Source organism: Saccostrea echinata, unplaced genomic scaffold (assembly GCF_033153115.1).
Source record: "Saccostrea echinata isolate AGI-Se365-2 ecotype Australia unplaced genomic scaffold, CSIRO_AGI_Sech_v1 ptg000009l, whole genome shotgun sequence".
Lineage (NCBI taxonomy): Eukaryota > Metazoa > Mollusca > Bivalvia > Ostreida > Ostreidae > Saccostrea > Saccostrea echinata.
In genome coordinates, this window is record NW_026889758.1 from 42,258,045 (window position 1) to 42,279,887 (window position 21,843).

At 33.2% G+C, this 21,843-nt stretch overlaps 2 protein-coding genes across 3 annotated transcripts; one reads left to right on the forward strand and one right to left on the reverse strand.

Annotated features, from left to right (window-relative positions):
• The first annotated feature begins 1,090 nt into the window (after positions 1–1,090).
• On the forward strand, positions 1,091–2,349 carry LOC133183748 (uncharacterized). Of its 2 annotated transcripts, none has more exons than XM_061318658.1 (3): positions 1,091–1,191; positions 1,588–1,771; positions 2,091–2,349. In XM_061318658.1, the coding sequence occupies exons 1-3, from the start codon at positions 1,113–1,115 to the stop codon at positions 2,104–2,106; spliced, it is 279 nt and encodes a 92-aa protein (XP_061174642.1). In that variant the 5' UTR covers positions 1,091–1,112; the 3' UTR covers positions 2,107–2,349. The 2 variants fall into 2 exon arrangements, with proteins under 2 accessions (XP_061174642.1, XP_061174641.1); XM_061318657.1 differs by having other exon boundaries at positions 1,588–1,800; positions 2,091–2,344.
• On the reverse strand, positions 2,313–21,754 carry LOC133183749 (adenylyltransferase and sulfurtransferase MOCS3-like). Its single transcript, XM_061318659.1, has 12 exons — positions 21,646–21,754; positions 20,459–20,579; positions 20,222–20,314; positions 17,587–17,707; positions 15,361–15,435; positions 12,093–12,234; positions 9,597–9,705; positions 8,398–8,460; positions 4,928–5,091; positions 4,022–4,069; positions 3,020–3,119; positions 2,313–2,588 (listed from the first exon to the last, which is right to left on the reverse strand). Exons 1-12 carry the CDS (start codon positions 21,721–21,723, stop codon positions 2,344–2,346), a joined length of 1,359 nt encoding a protein of 452 aa, XP_061174643.1. The 5' UTR covers positions 21,724–21,754; the 3' UTR covers positions 2,313–2,343.
• Positions 21,755–21,843: the final 89 nt, after the last annotated feature.

Below are 21,843 nucleotides of genomic sequence, written 5' to 3' on the forward strand. Positions count from 1 at the left end.
ACGGTAGTCATTGGGTACTAAATGATACCATGTAGAACTATGAACGACTTTCGGTCCAATTCAAGCAAATAGCAGTACATGTAATTGGTAACAAGTGGTAACCGATTGTAATCATTATAATCAATGAAACGAGGAAAATAGACTAAAATAATAATGAAAATTAATTATCAAAGCCTTTTAAACATTTTTGCAGTACACAAAAACCTAAAAAATAAAGGATCTCCCATGATTTGTGGTTGGATATGATTTTTATCCAGTGAGTATTCAGTGAACACATTATTTTCTGCCGTTCTCCCATCAACCAGGAACCCCGTTTTGCTTAGATTAGACACTTGTTAAGTGATTGGGTGGCACATGTGATAACAGGCCAAGAATTGATTGATTAAAAAAAGCTTCTTATTTTTGGTCAATAAAATTTTTCCAGGAGGGGTCATTTCAATGAGGCGGGAGGCAATTCCAAACAAACAATAATTTTATTTTGGCCTCAATTCACAACACGAGCTTAATTACTTTTAGAAGTAAAAACAAAAGGGTGCCACGAGGATACAGAACTATTATGAACATATTAATCCTAGATCCTAGATGTTTGCAAAATAAATTTATAAGTCAATCTCATTTAAGACTTACGGGGGAATCGTTTGCCAATCTTCTTGTGAATAAATAGTTGAATATAGCATAACAAACTGCGTGGGTCAGAAATAGACACTCTGCCACAAAGATATGCTCTCAAAGTGATTAATTCGCCGTGGATCGCAAGTGAATTATTTTGATGATAAATTTCTTCCGTCAAATCTTTTCGTGGAGCTCAAGAAGAGCAAAGTATCCTGAAGCATTGAAGTTTCTCTCAAGCTGTTAAAAAAGAGGTGGGATGGGGTTCATAGAATACTCTAATGTATACATGTAGGGAGGGTGTTTTAATGGCCACTATGTCCATCTAAATCTGCCGATGATAAGATGTACATCATATTAATGTATGATTGTTCATGGGACAAATTTCATTTATAAGTGTCATAGATTAGTTATAACCTGAAAAGTAATTTTGCACCAGAAAAAAATTAAATCTTTTCTTCTGGCTTCTTTGCAGTAAAACCTAGGAAGCACGAATATATACTATGAAGATGACAAAGCTAGCTTTCCTAGTTGTACTGTTGACGCTCGTCAATTTCTCCACAGCCTTTCTTATGTTCAGAAGTAAGTATGTAAGTAAATCAAAATTAAAAAAAATTATTTCTAAAAATACTTCAATATAGAAAATCTAGAAATAAAAGGGCATTTGGCAAACTCGTCCATGAATAGGCATGATATGCCCAACACACTGCATGTTTACTTTATAATTTCTACTGTATAAACTGATAAATGCAAAAGGAAAGCACAGGTGCTTGGGGACGGGACCCCCACCCCCCTTTTTCCGTACCCCAAGGGTTCTTTGACTTTTTTTTCTAAACAAAATATTTTCTTCAAACAAAATATTTTTCTATGACACATTCACAAAGTATTACAACTGAAAATTTCAAAATATAACCTAAAACTAGCCTTTTATAAAAATTCACACTCTCTGATACTAAAACCACCCTCTATCATTAACAGGTAATTCAGGATTCGGGAGATTTAATGGTGGACTGAGTAACTGGTTCCTGAGAGGTTTTGGGGGTGGAATCGGTGGGTCAGAGGCAGGTGATGCCGGTGATGTACTAGAACAGCAACAAGCAAACCAGAGAAAGCAGCTTCTGTACCGCAACTCTTTCCGGGGTTCGTGGGGCGGAAGTGGCGGGTACTATAATCCATTCATGGTTCCCTATGGTGACTACTAACATTCTTCGTCTTTTTTATTTGTCACAATTTTGTCCTGCTTTCAATTTGTCTATTTCTTTTTAGTGTGAAAGTTTTTTTTGGTAAAATTATGGTAGAATGTACTGTCTGTATTTTAATGTTTAACGAAACTTGTGCAACCCCTCTAGCTGTACATGTACTAATTCACATTTATTTTCGTAATTAAACGTAACGCAAGGTGCATAATAGTAAGTGTCAAATTGATTCATTTTGAAATTGTGATTTGATGTTGCATTTCTTTATTTCTTCTGTATTTGTAGGTTTTTCTCTCTTTGATGCCTGATGACCACAGAATCATTCACCTGGATGGCACTGGACTTAACACCATAGGACAGTGTGTGGTCTGCTTACCCACAGTGAATTTCAATTTAAATCATTTTATGCATTAAGACTATCAGTGATCCACAGAACAGTTCCAAGTGTACACCTTATTACCACAGCCTATGTTTTAAAAAGAGTAATGAAAAAGAAAAAAAAAAATATTGTCATTTTGTTATATTATTTTCATTTGAATTAATAAACAGGAAAATTGATGTCTATATGTTTTGCCCATGCGTAAAGCCCGCCAGCAATGTCCTTAAACTGAATGGATTCTGATTTAAAATGGTTCTTGAGTTTTTGGACAGCAATTTGTGAATCATTTCCTCTTCTGCAGACAACATAAACAGGAAAAGACTGTTCACCAGCTGATCTAGATTGGATGTGATCTTTCAGGCTAGCTAAGTTGTCTCCTCTCTCCACACAATTTACTGGTAAATCTGAAATTCGGGTCAAGGAAAGTAGAGATACCAAAAACTGACATCTATGATAGATAGAGATATGAGGAATATTTTTAAGTCCCAAGGTCCTCGTCTGCACCTTTCACAGTCAGTCTTAATCTGTAAAGAATATATTTTAATCCTTTGACTGCATTTTGGGCCCCTACTATGTAAAAAAAAGCCTATATGTATGCATATACATATGGTCCAAAGCAATACTTCATTACTTGTATTTAGGTATGTTATGATTACTAAAAAAAATGCACACCTAATATCTTCCTCCTTTCTAGATTCGAGTGTCCTCGGTGCTTGCAGGAGTGAGGAACATAGTTAAATTAATAACCTTGAATGATGGGGACCCAAGTGGAAAATTTTTATCTATACATGTATTATATATACACAAGTCTTAAGAGTCCATGCAGTTAGGATACTATAAGCCGCAGTGGGAAGCTGGCATATCTCCATTTCCACCGGCATCCTGACATCAATCAACACATGCTTCTGTCCAGAGTCTAGAATCTGCTTGTACTCCTAAAATAATTTATTTTAACAAAAAATGAAATTGACCAATCAAATTTGACCAGACAAGGTATTATCAAACAATATTAGGGTAATTGATTTGGAACATTTGTACATATGTAGCTTGTAGTAATCTACAGAATTATGTATACCCTCTGGGTACGAAAAATCATAAAAACAACTAACAATTTTGACAAATTACTGTACAAGAACAATTGACAAGTACATTTTCATAATCAAAATATGTGTGACCTTTGACACAGTATAGGGACTAGACATTCATTATCACAGGAATAAACATTTCTTTCCACTATTTTACCTTCTGTACGAACCCCTGCTTTCTTAATGCCAATCTTAGTGGAAAAAATGAGCAAAATCAATAAAACATAATTAAGACCACACATTATCATCATTTTGTAGTGAATACAGATCCATCTAGCCAAAAGGTTAAGGTGGTCATTCTTTTTATCAGTAATTAATGGATTTGCCATAATAAGAGGACATATTTGTATTAAGCAGCATAAAATGTTACTATATACAAATCTGAAGTCCTGAAATAAATAAATGATGTCCTTGAAGAAAGGCAAATCAGTATTATTATGCCAAACAAAAAAGGTATAAATTCTAATGTTAATGTAGGTGTTCTGACACTTTTACTTATACAGCTGAACCTCGATATCTCAAACACGGATATCTTGAATACCATGGATATGTCGAAGTGATTTGGAAGTCCCAGGCTCTTTTTCTCGAAGTATTTCACCCTCAATACCTTGAACTCTCGAATTTCTCAGCTTTTTCTCAGTCCCATTAAGTTCGAAATAATGAAGTTTGCCTGTATTTCTTACTACGTCTAATGATATTCAAATGGTAAAACACCCCTTTTAAAATGGATTTGAACAAAACTTAATACACACCTGTACAGTGATTCTATTCTCCGTTTCTAGAAGATGCAAAGACTTTTCCTGCAAAATTGATAAAAAAAAAAAATGAATGTCACAGTGTCACTAAAACTTTTGACATGTTTTATTGAAAATTGCTTGCAATACTTATAAAGATCTCTAAGCCGGAATAGTTAAAGTAGTGACTGAGTGAATTAATTACTGTGAATTCTACAAAATGGATTGATAGAATGCAATTACTTCTCAATCAACAGATTCAGGTAAATAACAAACAACTACAGCTGAACTTCAGTATCCTGAACATCTATATCTCAAATACCTAGAGGATATGTGGAAGGCCTAAACACCTATTCTCTACATATATTATACCCTCCATACCTTGAATCTCTGGATATCTGGATATTAAATTTTTGAAAGATTCTGGAAAATACCTGATAACAACCTTACCCATATTAAAACTACAAAATTTTCCAATTTTGTTCAACAAATAAATTTAAAGAGTAAAATAAAAAAAAAAGTAAAAATAGTATTTTTTCTTCCTAGTTTACAGTTACTCAAGTGAAAACAGCCAAAATCAGAAAATTCAAGCATTAGAATAGTGTCTTTAAAGATTGCTGATTTACAATGAACTCAAGAAAATATTCCATCATACAGTCATGCTAACTCATCAACTTGGCATTCTGTATGTAAACTTAAGAATAAATAAGAAATTTCTGGGCATTTTTTTTTTCATTTTCATATGGTATTTCAGGTATTAAGTAATCAGTGCCCATTTTCATAATTATGTATGCCTTCCCTTTGATTTATACAGACCCATTAAAACAGTCAAGGAATAGGTAGACATAATTCCAACCTGTGGTTAATACTTACAGCCTGTAGATAAGACAGTCACCCCTTACCAAACCATAAAATGACAACTACCTTATCATCTGCCCGAGCACCACAGAACTGCTGATAATCAATCAATTCTGTAATTTCTGGATGGTCTCCACATACAATACATGAAGGCTGTTTCGATCGCAGTTTGATAGTCCTAAATGTTCCTTCCTGGCCATCAAACAAAAGCATTTTTTGGCAAAATGAGGCTAAAAATTGTTAAGAAAACAAGTTTTTTCTTTTGTTTACGAGAAAAAAAAGGAATGTGAGCAATGATGACTAACACTTATAGTGTGCCAAGTCTTGAGAAGACAGAGCACTTCAAAAAGTATTAGACACATACACCAAAAAAAAAGATGACAATGCATTATCAAAAAAAAATATTGTCACTAGGTTCCTTCTGGAAAGTGGCATCAGTATGCAACTCTTCTTTGTATAAGGGTCATCACAGAATAAATTACCAGTTGTGATTATTGGCCTATTTTTAGGTACCAATAAAAAAATTGGAAAAAATGCCATTCTAGAATACTAGTACATGTAGTAAATTCATAACATTAATCAGTTGTCTCTGATGAGACTGCAGCTCTACTGTTTGTACTTATAATAATGGAAGAAAAAAGTTGCATCTACACTTGTAGCACTCATCTTTTACATTTACAGAATTATGTATCTTGATGTTTTCTAACATAGCATCAATTTATTGACAACAAACCAAACTGTAGGAGTAAGTAGTTGTGAAAGAATTTCAGAGAAATTTCTATTCTTAATAACCATGGCAACACCATTAATCAAAATCAAAAACAAAGGAGAATAATGTATCAAGGTGCAAAATACATGTGTACCGTTTTAATGAAATCTGACCAAAACTGTAGGAGAAGTAGTGCTTTTAAAAACTGCTTACAGACACACGTAAACAACCACATCTTCCCAGTGGTTAAGTTCACATAGTCCTCTTGGCCCTGCTGTTCTTCAGAATAAGATTTTCAAGATTTTTTCCCCATTTATTCCCATGAAAAATGTTGACAATCCACACCCTAGCCCATTTGGGTCATGACTTAACCAAACTTGAATGAACACATCAAATGTTTGCACATCAATATGATTAAGTGTGGCCCTAATAATACATTAAGTTTGATCCCCAATTGTTGTTCAACCCTATTCCCAAAGACTAACAAACTTGATTCTACACTATCTGAGGATGCTTGCATATTAATATGACCAATCATGGCATTGATGCTCTCAAAAAGATTTTTGATAAAGATATTTTTCTATATACATGTATGTGCATATATTGATCTCCAACTGTGACTCACCCTATCTCAAGAGGGCATGATTTGAACAAATTTAAAACTGGACTATCTGAGGACACTTACTTAATAATGGGACTAATCAGGGACTACTCTTCTTAAGAATGTTTTTAAAGAATTTCCCCATATAAATTCCAATGTAAAACTCTGATCCCCTATTGCAACTCCGTTTTACCCCAATAGGGCATGAACAAATTTGAATTTGCACTTCCTGTTGATGCTTGCATAGTAATTTAATACAACTGGTTGCGGCCCTGCTGTTTTAAGAGAAAAAGATGTTATAAGATTCTTTTCAATGTATCCCCATGTAAAACTTTTATCACTATTGTGGCTCCCCCTACCTCTGGGGCAATGATTAAAACAAACATGAATCTGCACAAACCTAATGATGATTGAATATCAATACAATAAATCATGGTCTACCTGTTCTTGAGAAGATTTTTAATTATTTTCCCCATATACATGTGTTCCTATGTAAAACTGAAAATGCTTGTTGTGGCCAAATCCTATCATGGCCAAGATATAAACAAAATTGAATCTACACTACATGAGGATGCTTGCATATATACAATGTATTTCACTAATGTTTGATTATTAGTGTGAATAATTGTGGCCCCTGCTGTTCTTTACAGTAAGATTTTTATAGATTTTTTTTTCTATCAATTCATGAACAAAAAAACTTTTGATCCCATTTTGTGCCCCCCCTAACCCAGTGGGGCCAAAATTTGAACAAACTTGAATCCACACTACCTGAGTATGCTTGCAATGTGACTAATCATGGCCTTGCACTTCTTGAGAAGATTTTTCTTCTGTATATCCAATTTAATACATTGATACCCCATTATGAACCCACTCAACCCAGAAGGGGGTATGATTTCATCAAACTTGAATCTGCACTACCTGAGGATGCTTGCATATGTAAATGACTAACCACAGCCTTGCTATTCTTTACCCGGTAAATATTTTTTTTCTACATATTCCTAAGTTAAACTTTGATACCCTATTGCACCTTAACCTTAAAAAAAAAAATTGAGTCTACATTTTTCAAATAGTTTTCAAACAAGTTTCATCATGGTTCTTTGAATGTCCCAACCTTATTTTTGCCTCTTTTTGATATTCTACCCTTGCCACAAAGTGGGAATGACCCTTAATTTATTTTAAAAAATGCACACATACACAGACTTGAATCAGCTTCACCAGACAATGCTTTGATGCAAGTTTGGTTGAAATTTAAACTTCCTCTCTAGAACCAATAGGCTTACAGAAGATGATGGAAACAGGTGATCAGAAAGCTCACTTGAACCTTTTGGTTTAGGTCAGCTAAAAATCAAGAAAATTTTGCTTAATGTACTGTTGTGGTATCAAAAGCAAAATTGTGTTTTAAGATTTTTGTAGTGTTAAGAAAAAATTCTTTTCACTGAAAACTGATTTTGACATTGGATTAAAACTTACTCTCAATGTTATTTTATTCTTTAATGAAGATTTTTTTTTCTCAAAAAGTATCTACACACAAAAAAATTCAACAGTTTATAAAAATGAAAGTTATACTTTGGATTACATGCTAATCTCACAGTTAAAATATAAGTAGAACTATTGTAACAGAAATGAGGAAATAAAATACAGAACTAAACAAGACCAAATTTATCATGATAGATAGATCCTGTTCTTTCACACCTTTATTTTGACATATTCTGCAGGTCAATTGGGCAATAAATGTCACAGCATATATTACATAAACTAAGTTGTCTGATGTCATGTTGTACAATATTTCAGTCAGATGATAGCATGTTTCAGATAATGCACTTTTACTGTTTACAATCTATACTTCTTAAGATTTATTGTGCATGGAAACCAGTACACTATAGTTTATACAATGCTTGAAAAGAAATGCCCCCTCAGATTAAGAACTCTGTTTTACAAGGGATCTTAATTAATTCCATACTCATAAATACTACAGTTGTACTAGCAGGCATAATTTTAAACATTCAAGACTATACAATATACAGTCTGAAGCATGTCCTCTGGAATATTATTCTATACTAAGATACAGCTGAATCATTTTATATTGAACTCCAAACATTGTAAGGATTAATGTGGTTCAGTTTGCAGCTCTGAGACAGATGATTTGAATTCCCTATCATAACAAAGCCAATACTGTCTTCAAATATACATCTCAATCATTCATTTATTCAACTGCTCAAAGGATACATCCCATTTCACAAGCTATTTTAATGGCCTCCAGTGCTTGCATGCTTCCAATTATTCCAGGTACTAAAAAATATTAATTGAAAGAAGTATACAAGTTACTTGAAACATTAAAGTTTATTTCAATTTTTTTATATTATCTAATAGATGTTTTAGTGCATTTGCAATCACATAGGTACTATTTATTCAATATACAATTATCCTTCTTGAAATTAACAGTACCCAGTATTCAGATACAAACTGATTAATCTTTTATATAATTTGTTCATTGAATTTGAGTGTAAGGTCTTTAGATGTTTGAGTGAAAAGGCTATGTTTTGCACATGTTTTACACAATACATGTAGTATTTAATAATTTCTGAACTTTTACTATTATAATTCAAATTGTTCAAAATTTAAATGTAACATCAGGCAGATCCATCGTTTTTGACAAGTAATTGTGATGTAGGCAACCCAACTTAAACGGTATAAAGTAATTTTTTTTACCCAATCAAATACTGCGTTATAACCAGAATTAAATTATATAGTGTTATAAACACTAGTATTTGATTAAATTTCAATCAACATTCATCACATTTGATTTGAACTTAATAAATACAGTAAGTTTTAAACTTTTAATGTGACATTTTTACTATGCAAAATAACTTAAGTTTGATGTAAAAATCATTTACTCAAAATTTATCCATTTGAACTTAATAGATACAGTAAGTTTTAAACTTTTAATGTGACATTTTTACCACGCAAAATAACTTTTAATTTGATGTAACAATTATTTACTTATTCAAAAATAAGAACTTACTGTATGCATAATTATGGTTCAATACATGCATACTTAGTCATGGAGAAGAGAGTTCAGTAGTTGACATGCATTTCCTGTATACTGAAGAATAAGATAATCTACTTCAACCCTATTATGCACATTCTCATGTACAAAAAAACTTACTGAGTGTCAAACCATCATCATAAAATAGATCAAATGCAATGGTCAACAATAAATTATAGGCATGTAATATATTTTTTTTCTCTGGGGTCTTTTTTCTCTCCCTTTTTGGTATTTTTGTTTTTATTTTCTTGTTTTTTTTGTCATGAGGTTCAGGAAGATAGCCACCAATACTTACCAATAAGAAAAAAATGTTTGTTCTTTAAAAAAATTAATCTCTCATAAAACCTGCTAAATGGTATCCAAAATTCTGAAAACTTACCAACTCCAAGAACTCCACCATCAGAGCAGTTTGTGACAGTTTCAGGGGGTGGGGGTTTGGGGTACAAACATCTGTAGCAGGGTCCACCTTTATAACCATAAACTGTCAACTGTCAAAGGAGTAAATACAACATGGCAGATACCTATGAATTGTAGAATGTCTAGCATACCATTTTATCTGAATGAAAATCACAGTTTGTATCAGTAATAGTAAAGACATCAGTATTATTTTCTATACTTATTTGATTCAGATTAATATTTCATTGGGCAATACCAGTTTATATTGTTAAACCTTTAAAAATTGTTTCTTATATAAATCTATACTTAAAAAAATTTCATTTCCAGTGTTTTTACTAAGTGGTAAAAAAAAAAAATACAATATTGGTGAGATGTTGGAATAATTGGTGAGATGTTGAACAGCTATGACTTTTTAATGTCACACTTAATTAATTTGCATTCAATGATCCTCGGTTAGGCAGGCCGAATCATCCAACACTGGAAACAATTTTTAAAGGCATAACAAAACATTTCAGGCTATCTTAAAAAAAAAGTTTAATTGCCCTCTCCCAACTAAGGATGAAAAAATTAGGCGGTAGGTAGGCAGTCAAATTTTTACCCAGATATTTTTAACATCTGCAGTGCTGAATTTTCCAAATTTATTGAAATTGAAGGTTTAATAAAATTCAAATAGTTGTTGAGTGGATGAGAAAATTCCAGATGAATAAAAAAAAAATAATTGTTTCCTAAAAATTTTTGAGTTGGGCCATTTTTAGTCATTTGGTTGGGAAAGGGCATAGGGACACTTCTTTAAAGATGGCCTAATGACTTGGTTCTTGGGCTAAAATTTTAGCCATTCAGTTGGGAAAAGGCAAAGGGACAAGTCTTTAAAGATGGCCTAATGACTTGGTTCTTGGGCTGAATTTTTAGTCATTTGGTTGGGAAAGGGCATAGGGACAATTCTTTAAAGATGGCTAAATGACTTGGTTCTTGGGCTAAATGCTGAACCCTTGAACCAAACTCCCGTCTTCAGCCTAATGGCCTCAGGCAAACAGTTTGTTTCTCAGGTCTGACAAAATGCATCGCAGCATTTTGCCCTCAAACCCAGTCAAAAACTGTATAAAGTATACTTTATTAAGAAGAGAACTGTATGCTATTCCACTGATCTGGAAAGCATCCTTTCCAATTTTATGTGTACATTTTTTCATTGCTACAGAATATGAAGTTCTGTATTTACATGTACTTTGGGAGTAAAAATGAATGAACTGCATGATTTTTAACATGCATCTTGTGTATTTCTTTAAGTGATACACTGTATCTATTTTTGTCTCATTGATATAGCTTCAATAAAAGACTAAAAATATCATTTACGGTTTCTATTTTTATCACTCACAGTAGTGTGACACACCTCTTTATTCCAGATCTGTACAACTAAAATGCATTTCAGAAAACATAAATATGTAGCAATAAAATTCACATAGCATAACCAATATACCACTAGATAAGACACAATCATTATATATACAGCATTAACAATAACCCCCAGATTAAACAGATATGAATGCTCTCATACAGATTGATCTACTGAGGGCAAAATGACTTGACATATATAATAATAATGTACCAATATTCATTACAATACAAACTGCAATTATATCTGAGTGTTTATTTGGTACCCCCCAATTAAAACTTCATTTACTTGGTAATTTCCATAGTTAAAATACTAGAGGGAAATTCAGAATCCTTTTATCTGTCAGTCCTAGCTGATTTAAATTTCAAGAAAAATATAGAGAACTTTAACAGTTTTTGGTGATATGTACATGCAAATAAATCAGAGTACAAAAAAATAGTTCAGCAGTAAAAAATCTCAAAAATGGTCAAAATTGAATTCTTAAAAAAAACTATATGCGGTATATGCATATTTTTGCCCCAACAAAAGACGTATTTTGAAAAATTTCTTGAAATGTGCTGAATTGTATATATTGTATGAGAAATCTAAATTAACAAAAAATATTATAGTTTCAAAGTAGGTTACTGGCAACTTTTGTTTATATGACGTCACAAATTATTCGGATTTTGTGTTATTTTTTCAGAAAGAGGAAAAAATGGACAAAAATTGTTCAATTTTTTCTGTAAAATTTATAGAGCGCAGGCCTGCTCCAGAACAATATTTATATATTTCATTGATATTATCATTCTACACATTATATCAAAATGTTGAGTTGGAGCAGACCTGCGCGCGGTGACTTTTACTCAAAATATCGACGTAATATATACCTTTTTTTGTATAAATCATGGAAATTTTGAATTTACGTCATTTTCCTGACGTCATATCTAGCATATGGCGTCATGGCATATGAAAATATTTAGTGCTTTGAAGTCTGCATATATCCCGCTGCTTTAGAACATAATTATATATTTCTCCATCCAAGTTTGATTTTGGGGGCAAATACTGGTCATTACCGAATATAGTCCTTTGGCACCAACACCCATCATTTACCTGTCCTTCAAATCGGAGGGCACTTCCTGATACCAGTGGTTTCTTAGACAGGATGCAGGCATCGTTTAGTAGATATCGAGTGGCAACATTATCACTTGCATCCAACACAATGTCATAGATACACAGTGTTAAGAATGTAATACTATTAACACTCATTTGATAATTTTTGTCTTTAGACACATGTAATATAAAGTAATTCATATTTTGTGAATTAGTGATGTTCAAGTTTACTGTATACATTCAGATTTATTTTAAATAACTTGATTCAGTAAGAAAAGCCATATATATGTAGAAGATAATATCTTGGTATCAGAATAATGCACTGTTAATGCTGAATACAATATACAGGTATATATATGTCAAAGGACTGAATATATTATGCAAGATTTCTTTTAAGGTATTAGGGGTGTAATGGTCATGACCTTGAATATGACTAAATTCAGTTTAGTTATAATGGACAACACTTCAGGCAGTATTTCCCAAAGTTTCATGCAATTCTGTCCAAACATAATTTTTCTATTTTTATTTTCATGCCGGTACCCTCTAACCACTGGTGCACCTTTAATAGACAAAAGGTACAGATGTAATTTTTACCTCTGCTCTAGTTAGTCGCAAACAGTTGAATGTTTCATGTATTCAGCTGCAACACTAAGCAGTAAAGATTGCATATATGCATTCTTTTTAGTTCAAATTCATCAGGTATGATATATGAATACTTGTAATCGAGAGAACTTGTCTACTTTGAGTGACAATTTTTTTCATAAAACCGTTTGTAATATTCTGTCAAAGAAAAATATGGTAGGAAAGATCAATAAAAGAACAATATCATTTTTGTGTAAGGTGTGTTTGTGATAATATAACAGCAAAAAAAATTTATTCCATCCACAATATTTATCTATATTCTGTATCAAAGCGATGTACCCCTAAAAATTTAAGCCATTGTTTTTTGTAAATGTCATGGGATATGATAATTAATGAAATGATGAGCATATATAAACAACAGGTTATTGTCATATTGAATACACTTCACTTTAGTCATATTCATTTGTTCAGAAGATTGACCTCGTCACAGTGACCTTGACCCAGACAAAGATTTGCAAAATGACCTACATTTTTGCAGCTTCCATGTGCATGAAGTTCTTTACAGATCAAAACATTACTATACAACGTAGACTAAAATATATACTGACAGAAACACTAATCAAAAGGTAAAAAAAAAACTAATTTGTTCCCCACATGAATATAAAAAATATCAATAAAGAATATATTCACCCCCCCCCTCCTTCTAAACAGTAAACTTATGTAAAAATAAATAAATTAATTAATGTAAATAAAATAACAAAAATCACCCTAACCCAACCCAGAATAAATCATTTATTCCCATATCTAATATTAATTATTTTTCTTTAATGTTGTAAACATATTTACATTCTATTTTTTTACTGATATATTTTGAACATCTCAGATATTTTACGTATGGATATTGAACGTCACTTATAAATTGCAGATTCTACAATGCACGCAATGCTACCAATTACGTACATTTTTTCCCCTCAAACGGTTTGCTGATATTGAGAGAATCACAAGAAATCGCGATGCGAATGTAAAGTTTTGAAGAAAGTTATATTTCGTTCGTTCTTCGAAAATGGTGCTATTTTTAGAAGTTGGAAAAACCCATGAAGTGTGAATTTGAATGTATCATCGTTTTGACTGAATATTTTGTCTAACAAAATATATTAACGTGTTTTCTACGTAATATCATATTTATTCTCTCCTCCGCTAAGTTATATTCCTTTTCTTTGATGTATGTTTTATGTTAGCGTCCTAGGCCGTCATGACGACATGCCATTTTTGTTTACGAAGTACAGTGTTCCGAAAACTGCCGATGTCAGACACCTCGGTAAATGCCGTCATTTTTACCGGAAATGGCGTATTACACCTCTAATACCTTAAATTAATTTGAATTTGTGTGAAATAATCCACCCTGCATAATTGCCACATTTACAGTAACATTATACATGTATACTTTTTTGAAGCACAGATCCTAATATTAAGAATTGCAGAATTGTAATTTGATATATCATTATAAACTGTATTCAGAATATGATTTTACTGGGAGATTTTCATAACAACACATACTGCTTCTTATTCTCTACAAGGAAGAAGGCAATTTCTTCTCTGTAAGGAAGTAGGCACCTTCTTCTCTATAAGAAGTAAGTATCTTCTTCTCTATAAGGAAGTGGGCACCTTCTTCTCTATCAGGAAGTAGGCACCTTCTTTTTTATGAGGAAGTAGACACCGTACTACAGTTGTCCCAATGGGGGTAATACTGTATAAGGGAAATTTTTGCCCCCAATTCATTTTCACCCCTTTCGCCCTAATCACAGATAGGAAAATTTAAAATGGGATGAATTCAAAGGACACAGTATAATTTCTTAATCAGAACTGAATTAAAAATGGGGCAAAGTTGTTGACAAGTGCAAAATGGCAAAAATTACATAGGGCAAAAATAACCCTGTCTACAGTATTCTTGCAGGGAAACCGACAAAAGGGCACTTTAAAAATAGCTTTAAAAAAATCTTCTAACCTAACAACTTTTATACTGCATACTATACTCAATAATGATGAAATGTAACTGGTGCACAGGTACATTCAGGGTTGTTCCTAAGAATTGAGAAAACAGGGAACATTTAAAAAGGGGGTTTGCCTCTCCTAACGGAGGGTTGAGGGAGAATACCAAATTAACCAGGGGTTTACGTCATTGTAGGTGGGGAAATTCCCTGGCCACTGGGTCTTAGGGACAATCCTGACATTGTACAATAAGTTTGTAAACAAAATTATGAAAAGTTTTTGAGATACATGTAATTTCTATGTCTATGGACAGCCAGATAGATGAACAAGGTGACCCCCCCCCCCCAACTCCAAAGTTCAAATGCTGGGGGTACAGTTGCAGACAACGTCCCCAAGACAGGTGAACAGCTGATTCGTAATAACCATTTTTTGTAGCACTAGAAATTAAAAGAAAGTAAGATTCAAACAGAAATAAATTTCTAGTATTCCATTACTTTATGATAATCTATAATCATTTCACACAAATGCATATCTGACAGAAGTTGTGTCTATTTGGTATGTAAAATGAGTGGCACATCCACTTAGCTTGTACATTCACACCTTGATGATAAATGTGTGATTGTCTGACATATTGAACTAAGAAGTTTTCACCAGTGCCTCTACCCTTTAGGCAATGTCTGTCACCTATAAAGGATACTTCTTAATGATCTGTAGAGCATTGGAGCTGTCAAGCTGTACTCTGTAGGGTACACATTGCACAAGGGAATTCAGCCTAAAAGTAAAAAATTACACATCACTGATCACCATTGCATGGTTATTAACATGTAATCTAACAAGCTTTACATGGTAACTTAAGTGCATTGTTAAGTTCACACTGGGCAGGACTGCTACTAACTGTCAGTGTCCAAAGGCACAACTTTCTGCATAATGACAAAGCTCTATATTAAGTGATAAACCACAGGGTTTCCTTTATTTAATTTTCTGCTTCAACATTGATCTGTCTCAAAGTTGGCTCCATGAGCTTTACTGAATTTGCTTGAATTTCATTTCTAACTCCATCTTCTGTAAGAAAATTGTCATAAAGTTTCCACCTTTAAGAGCAAAGGCTGATTCTCAATGAGTTGAGCCCCCCCCCCCCCCCCTCCATCACTTCTAATTGAATAGGCTCAAGTTTCATACATTCAAACTAATAAAACAATCTTTTTTTAAGAGCCTTTGAAGGTTTATAAGGCTTCAAAAAGATGTTTGATAAATGGTATGAATATGTAGTTTAACAAGATGTGTTTGTGAAACACTGATGCCCCCATATGGCAGCTTATGGCGAAGTTAAAGTTTCTTCAAATGCAAGTCAAAATCCAGGCCAAAAGATAAAAAATGTTGATACCCAAAGAAAGGTCTTGTCTCGAGGAATATACCTGTGAAATTTGAAAGACCTAGATACAACTGTTCAAAAGTTATGGCGAAGGTTAAAGTTTTTTAAATAAAAGTCAAACGTCAATGTCAAGGTCAAAGTGGTTGGTATCCAAAGGAAGATCTTGTCACAAGGATTACATATGTGAAGTATGAAAGCCCTAGCACCAACCATTCAAAAGTTATGGCCAAGGTTAAAGTTTTTCAAAAGTAGGTCAAACTCCTAGGTCAAGGTCAAAGGGTCAATGTGGTTGGTATCCAAAGGAAGGTCTTGTCACAAGGATTACATATTTGAAGTATGAAAGCCCTAGCTCCAACCATTCAAAAGTTATGGCCAAGGTTAAAGTTTTTCAAAAGTAGGTCAAACTCCTAGGTCAAGGTCACAGGGTCAAAGTGGTTGATATCCAGAGGAAGGTCTTGTCACAAGGAATACACATGTGAAGTTTGAAACCCTAAGCACCAACTGTTCAAAAGTTATGGCCAAGGCTAAAGTTTTTCAAAAGTAGGCCAAACTCCAAGGTCAAGGTCAAAAGGTCAAAGTTGTTGGTATCCAAAGGAAGGCCTTGTCACAAAGAATACACATGTGAAGTTTGAAACCCCAAGCATCAACTGTTCAGAAGTTATGGCCAAGGTTAAAGTCTCATAAAATTTTGCAAAAGTGGGTCAAACTCCAAGGTCAAGGTCAAAAGGTCAAATATGATGGTACCCAAAGAAAGGTCTTGTCACAAGGAATACACATGTGAAATATGAAAGTCATAGCTCCAACCAATCAAAAGTTATGGGCAAGGTTAAAGTTGACAACAGACAGACAGACAAACAGACAGCTAGACAAACGGACAAACAGACAAACAGATAAACAGACAAACAGACAGACAGGACAAAAACAATGTACCCCCGGGATCTTTTGATCCGGGGGCATAATAAAAACAGCAGGGCTTTTTTCCCATCTTTGATGAAATAGTACTGTACAGTGGGAATTTTTAGTAATGATCTTATTTTGGCATTATTAGCAGATAGTCTTGGCTGTGCTAAAAATGAATGTAGCTAATAAATCAACCACGTATTTGCCATAGAAAATTAATTATCCCTTAAATTGTTAAAAATAAATTACGCTAAATAATTCATTTTCAGTTAGGAAATTCAATACAGATGTAATATGCCCAGAACACATACAATGTGTAAGTACACATATATATATACACTACAAAAAATAAATTGCACAGACCTAAAAGTAAATATTTATTATTTTTCAGTAACCAAATCTCACACAATACTTACTAACTAATAAAAATAAAACATTCTTTATCCTACAAAAAGCTTCTCAACACAATTCTAAGGGCAATAACTCAAGCAATGTTCCATGTTGTTTTCCAATTAGCATTTGCTTAGAAAATGACTTGAATCTGTATCACAGATAATAGATGTTCATGTAGATATATACATACTTTATGTGTGCTGGGATTTAAATTTTTGAATTCTTTTAAGATAATATGTCAATTAAACATGAACTTACTGACTACATGCTGAAGCAGCTGATGAAGATTTAGCCACACCTACTTTTCCCTCGGTATGAAGAATCTGACGGTGTAAATTTGACAGTTCTACTTCATCATAGTCTACAATTCCTATCCTTCCTTAAAAAAAGATACAATTTTCAATACTTTTATTACACTGGAGGTGGACAATCTGTTGTTTTACATTAACTTATTCACTGAAATGCAAAAGAAATGCAACTTCCTATTTTAGTGAAAAGAATTCACATATAGTGCATAATTTTGTACCTAAAAGGTTAAGAAATCTTCAACTTTTTGTAGCTGGTAATTTAATGGTTGAATGATTTTCACCCCATTACGTGACCAAAGTCCAGAACCGACTAAACGGAAATCTTAAATTGCATGTTTCACAAAAAAATTTGGATATTATTCAGGTTTTCAAGTGCTTCTTTCTGTTCATCATAAGTAATACTGCAATAAGACTATAAACATGCATTTTGATTGCTCTAGCTGGAAATTCTCAATGAAAATGAAAGAACGCTGCAGATGCAAAGATGCACTAGTGCTGTATCATGCCTCATCATGCTCAGTCTCAGAGTGAGACCCCCCTCCCTGGAAATAAATGGTTATAAAGTGAGTCTTCCCATCTGGGAGAGGGGGAGAGTGGCTATATAGTGATCCCCCCTTTAACTAAAAATGATGAGGCTTGGCTTGGATTATATTTATATTGTTGATCTATATACTGAATAGAATTTTTAACCAAATCAGGGCCCAAATGGGCATGACATATACATATTTAAATGCAGATGATACATTGTTGAGTATACAGTGTATTTGTGATAAATATATAGGCCCCTATTTCTAATTTTCATATAGTTTTTGGTCTGTCTGTTTGTTTGTCCACAAAAACTTTAACCTTGCCCATACTTTTGGTTGGTTGGAGCCAGGGCTTTCATTTTTCACATGAGACCTTTCTTTCAGTACCAACATAATTGACCTTTTGACCTTTGAGTTTGACCCACTTTTGCAAAATTTTTCCAAACTTTAACCTTGCCATTAACTTTGTAACATATGGAGCTATGGCATTCATACTTCACATATGTATTCCTAATAACAATACCTTTCCATGGATACCAATATTTTTCACCTCTTGACCTTCAAGTTTGACCTAATTTTGAAAAACTTTAACCTTGGCCATAACTATTGAAGAATTGGTGATAGTGCACTCATATTTCACATGTGTATTCCTTGTGACAAAGACCTTCCCTAGGATACCAACATTTATGACCTCTTGACTTTAGAGTATGACCTATTTTTGAGAAACTTTAACCTTTGAATGATTGGTGCTAGGGCTTTCATATTTCACATAAGTATTTCTTGTGACAAGTCCTTTCTTTGAACACCAAACTACCAACATTTTTTACCTCTCCACTTTAGAGTTTCATTTGCATTTCAGAACTTTTGGTCATTCCTGCTTTATGGGGGCATCAATGTTTCACAAGCACATCTTGTTTTTCCCTTTGTTTTAAAACTTAATGTTAGAATAAGGTTATTAAACAATAGATTGACACAAAAAAGAGGTCCATGGGCCACATTGCTCACCTGAGCACTTTTCTTATAGAAAAGCAGACATCAGCTCAATACTGTTTAAAGATTTTTACCTATACATGTATATTCCCATGTTAGACTTTGATTGCCTAATGTGGTCCCTCCCTATCCCTCAGAGTCATGATTTGAACAAACTTGAATCTACACTAACTGAGAATGCTTTTTATTAATATGACTTATCATGGCTTTGCTGGTAATCTTAAGATGAATTTTAAAAATATATTCTATTTATTACTATGTATTACTTTGATCCCTGATGTGGCCCCACCCTATGGGAGGGAGGGGGGGTTAAAATTGAATAAACTTGAATCTACACTACCTGAAGATGCTTCTGTATTAACATGACTAATCATGACTTTGCTGTTCTTGAGAAGAATACTTTAAAGATATTTCCTACATGTTCCTGTGTATATCTTTGATCCCCTGTTGTGGCCCCACCCTATCTCTGAGGGTCATGATTTGAATAAATTTGAATCTACAATATGTAATGATGCTTTCACATAAGTTTCAACTTTTCTGGTAATGTGGTTTTTGAGAAGAATATTTTTGAAAGATGCCATTTAATTTTCACTAATTCTTAATTATCTCCCCTTGAAAGAGGACATGGTCTTTCAATTGAAAAGTGTGAATACCCTTCACCAAAGGATGCTTTGTAGCAAGTTTGGTGGAAATTGACCCTGTGGTTCTGGAGAAGAAGATGAAAATGTGAAAAGTTTATGACAATGCCAACTACAGCAATGACAACTACAGACAACAGACAAATTTTGATCAGGAAACCTCACTTGAGCCTTCGACTCAGGTGACTGAAAAAGTGAGAGCATTAAAGTGCAAAATGCTGGACTACTTTGATGCTTTTCCATAATTCTCTTAAAGAATTTTCATAAATATAAAAAAAATATGTAAATCTATCTGTCTGAATTTATATATTTTGTTAAATTGTGTTCTAGCATCATGCTTTTATAATAAACTGTGAATACTGATTTCAGATATGCAATAATTTGCCATGAGATGTAACAAGAGATACAAGTGAAATATATTCATACATACCCAATCCAGCTGCTGCAAGGTAAATTCCAGCTGGACATCCCAAGCCCCCAGCACCAACCACCAGTACAGAGGTATTAGCTAACTTCAATTGTCCTGTTATAAAATTATATAGAACATATCAAATACTTATATTGATCATAGTTTGCATCAGATATAGGCTGATTTTTAAAAAAAAAAAAAACTGTCTAAACTGATACATTTAAGACTAATTCAAATGTATAAGTTCAACAAACAAACCTTGAACACCAATCTCTGGAAGGATTAACTGTCTACTATATCTTCCAATTTCTGCATTTGTTAAAGATGTCCTTGACTCTAGTTCTACATCATATGTGCATGGGTATGCATTTGGAATTTTCTTTAAATAGAATAGGATTGTGTTATTCAAGACAAATCATTTCTTTAAGCTCAATGGATCATTTTCGCTTATGTAGTAAAAGTTTATAAAATTGTATAGAAGATAGACCACATAGCAAAAAAACAAAGCCATTTTCTAACTACATTGTACAGTTGTACAGACAATTCTGTAAGTCATTTACACTTTGTTCTGTTTATCATTGTAAAACATATCCATTCACAACAACTCTCTTTGATCATATTTATATAAACAGACTTCATAAAAATTACTATCCCTAAATCTTTCTATTTGTTTCAAGAATAATCGCAAGCACAACCAGCATCACACTTTGAGCTCTTTAAGCAAAGCATGGGTGAAGAGAAAATTCATACTTTGCACAATGATCCAAGTGATTTTTTTCTGCAGTAACCTCTGGACCCACAATGCAATGATTAGGCTGTCTTTCTACAACTGTGGTACTGCTTTTTGGCTCATGTTCTCATGATAACCATAGAAGAGTTTAACAATTAAAAAAAGTAACTTACTTGCTTTCAAGGTTGGAAATACTAGGGGTGGGAATTACCAGTGGTAAATACTGGTATTTCCCGTTCCAGTAAAAAGTACAGATTATTTCCCAGTTATTCCCTGGAATTACCAGTATTTCCCACTGTCCTGGGAAATATGAGCATTTCCCAGGTTTTTGCAAACCTTGCTTGCTTGAATGGAAGGTGCACAGAGATAGTAGATTAGACACTCTTCATTAAATATTTGCCTCTCTGAAAATTTGTTATGCAACTTATACATGACGTCCACAGTCTAGAAGTTCAAAATGTCTCGTGTAATTTGAAGAGGTGGATACACAAATGTGCTCGCCCCAACGGTTTCACCGTCAACATACTATATACGCTAAAACCTACTTTCTATAATAAAAGTGTATACTAAAAGTCAAAACAAAATCACATGATATTTTTGCAAAATCTATTATAATTTAGATAGTGTACAGACTACATAATCTTGCTCGAATTTTCTCGGTATGTATAAATATCAACATGTCAATATCATGGTATTATGTAGTATATATTAGTACCAATATCTCTTTTAATCTTCTGTTTTCTTGCTCTTTTAACTCAAGTTGTATCTTCAACTTCTGTATTTCCTCTTCCATTTCATAACGATTTTAAATCATGGCATTGCACACAGCACATTGCACAGTTATTTGTTTATCACGGAAGTTATCCATAATGACCCTCACTTACAAAAGAGTTCCACTTTCGTTTTCAGCTTG

Coding starts and splice junctions, on each gene's coding strand:
- LOC133183748 (XM_061318657.1), top strand. CDS start 1,113: ATGAAGATGACAAAGCTAGCTTTCCTAGTTGTACTGTTGACGCTCGTC. Junction 1,192..1,587: donor AGCCTTTCTTATGTTCAGAA/GTAAGTATGTAA, acceptor TATCATTAACAG/GTAATTCAGGATTCGGGAGA. Junction 1,801..2,090: donor TCCATTCATGGTTCCCTATG/GTGACTACTAAC, acceptor CTGTATTTGTAG/GTTTTTCTCTCTTTGATGCC.
- LOC133183749 (XM_061318659.1), bottom strand. CDS start 21,723: ATGGAAGAGGAAATACAGAAGTTGAAGATACAACTTGAGTTAAAAGAG. Junction 8,461..9,596: donor TGGTGGAGTTCTTGGAGTTG/GTAAGTTTTCAG, acceptor AATATTTTTTAG/TACCTGGAATAATTGGAAGC. Junction 2,589..3,019: donor GCTTCCCACTGCGGCTTATA/GTATCCTAACTG, acceptor CCCGAATTTCAG/ATTTACCAGTAAATTGTGTG.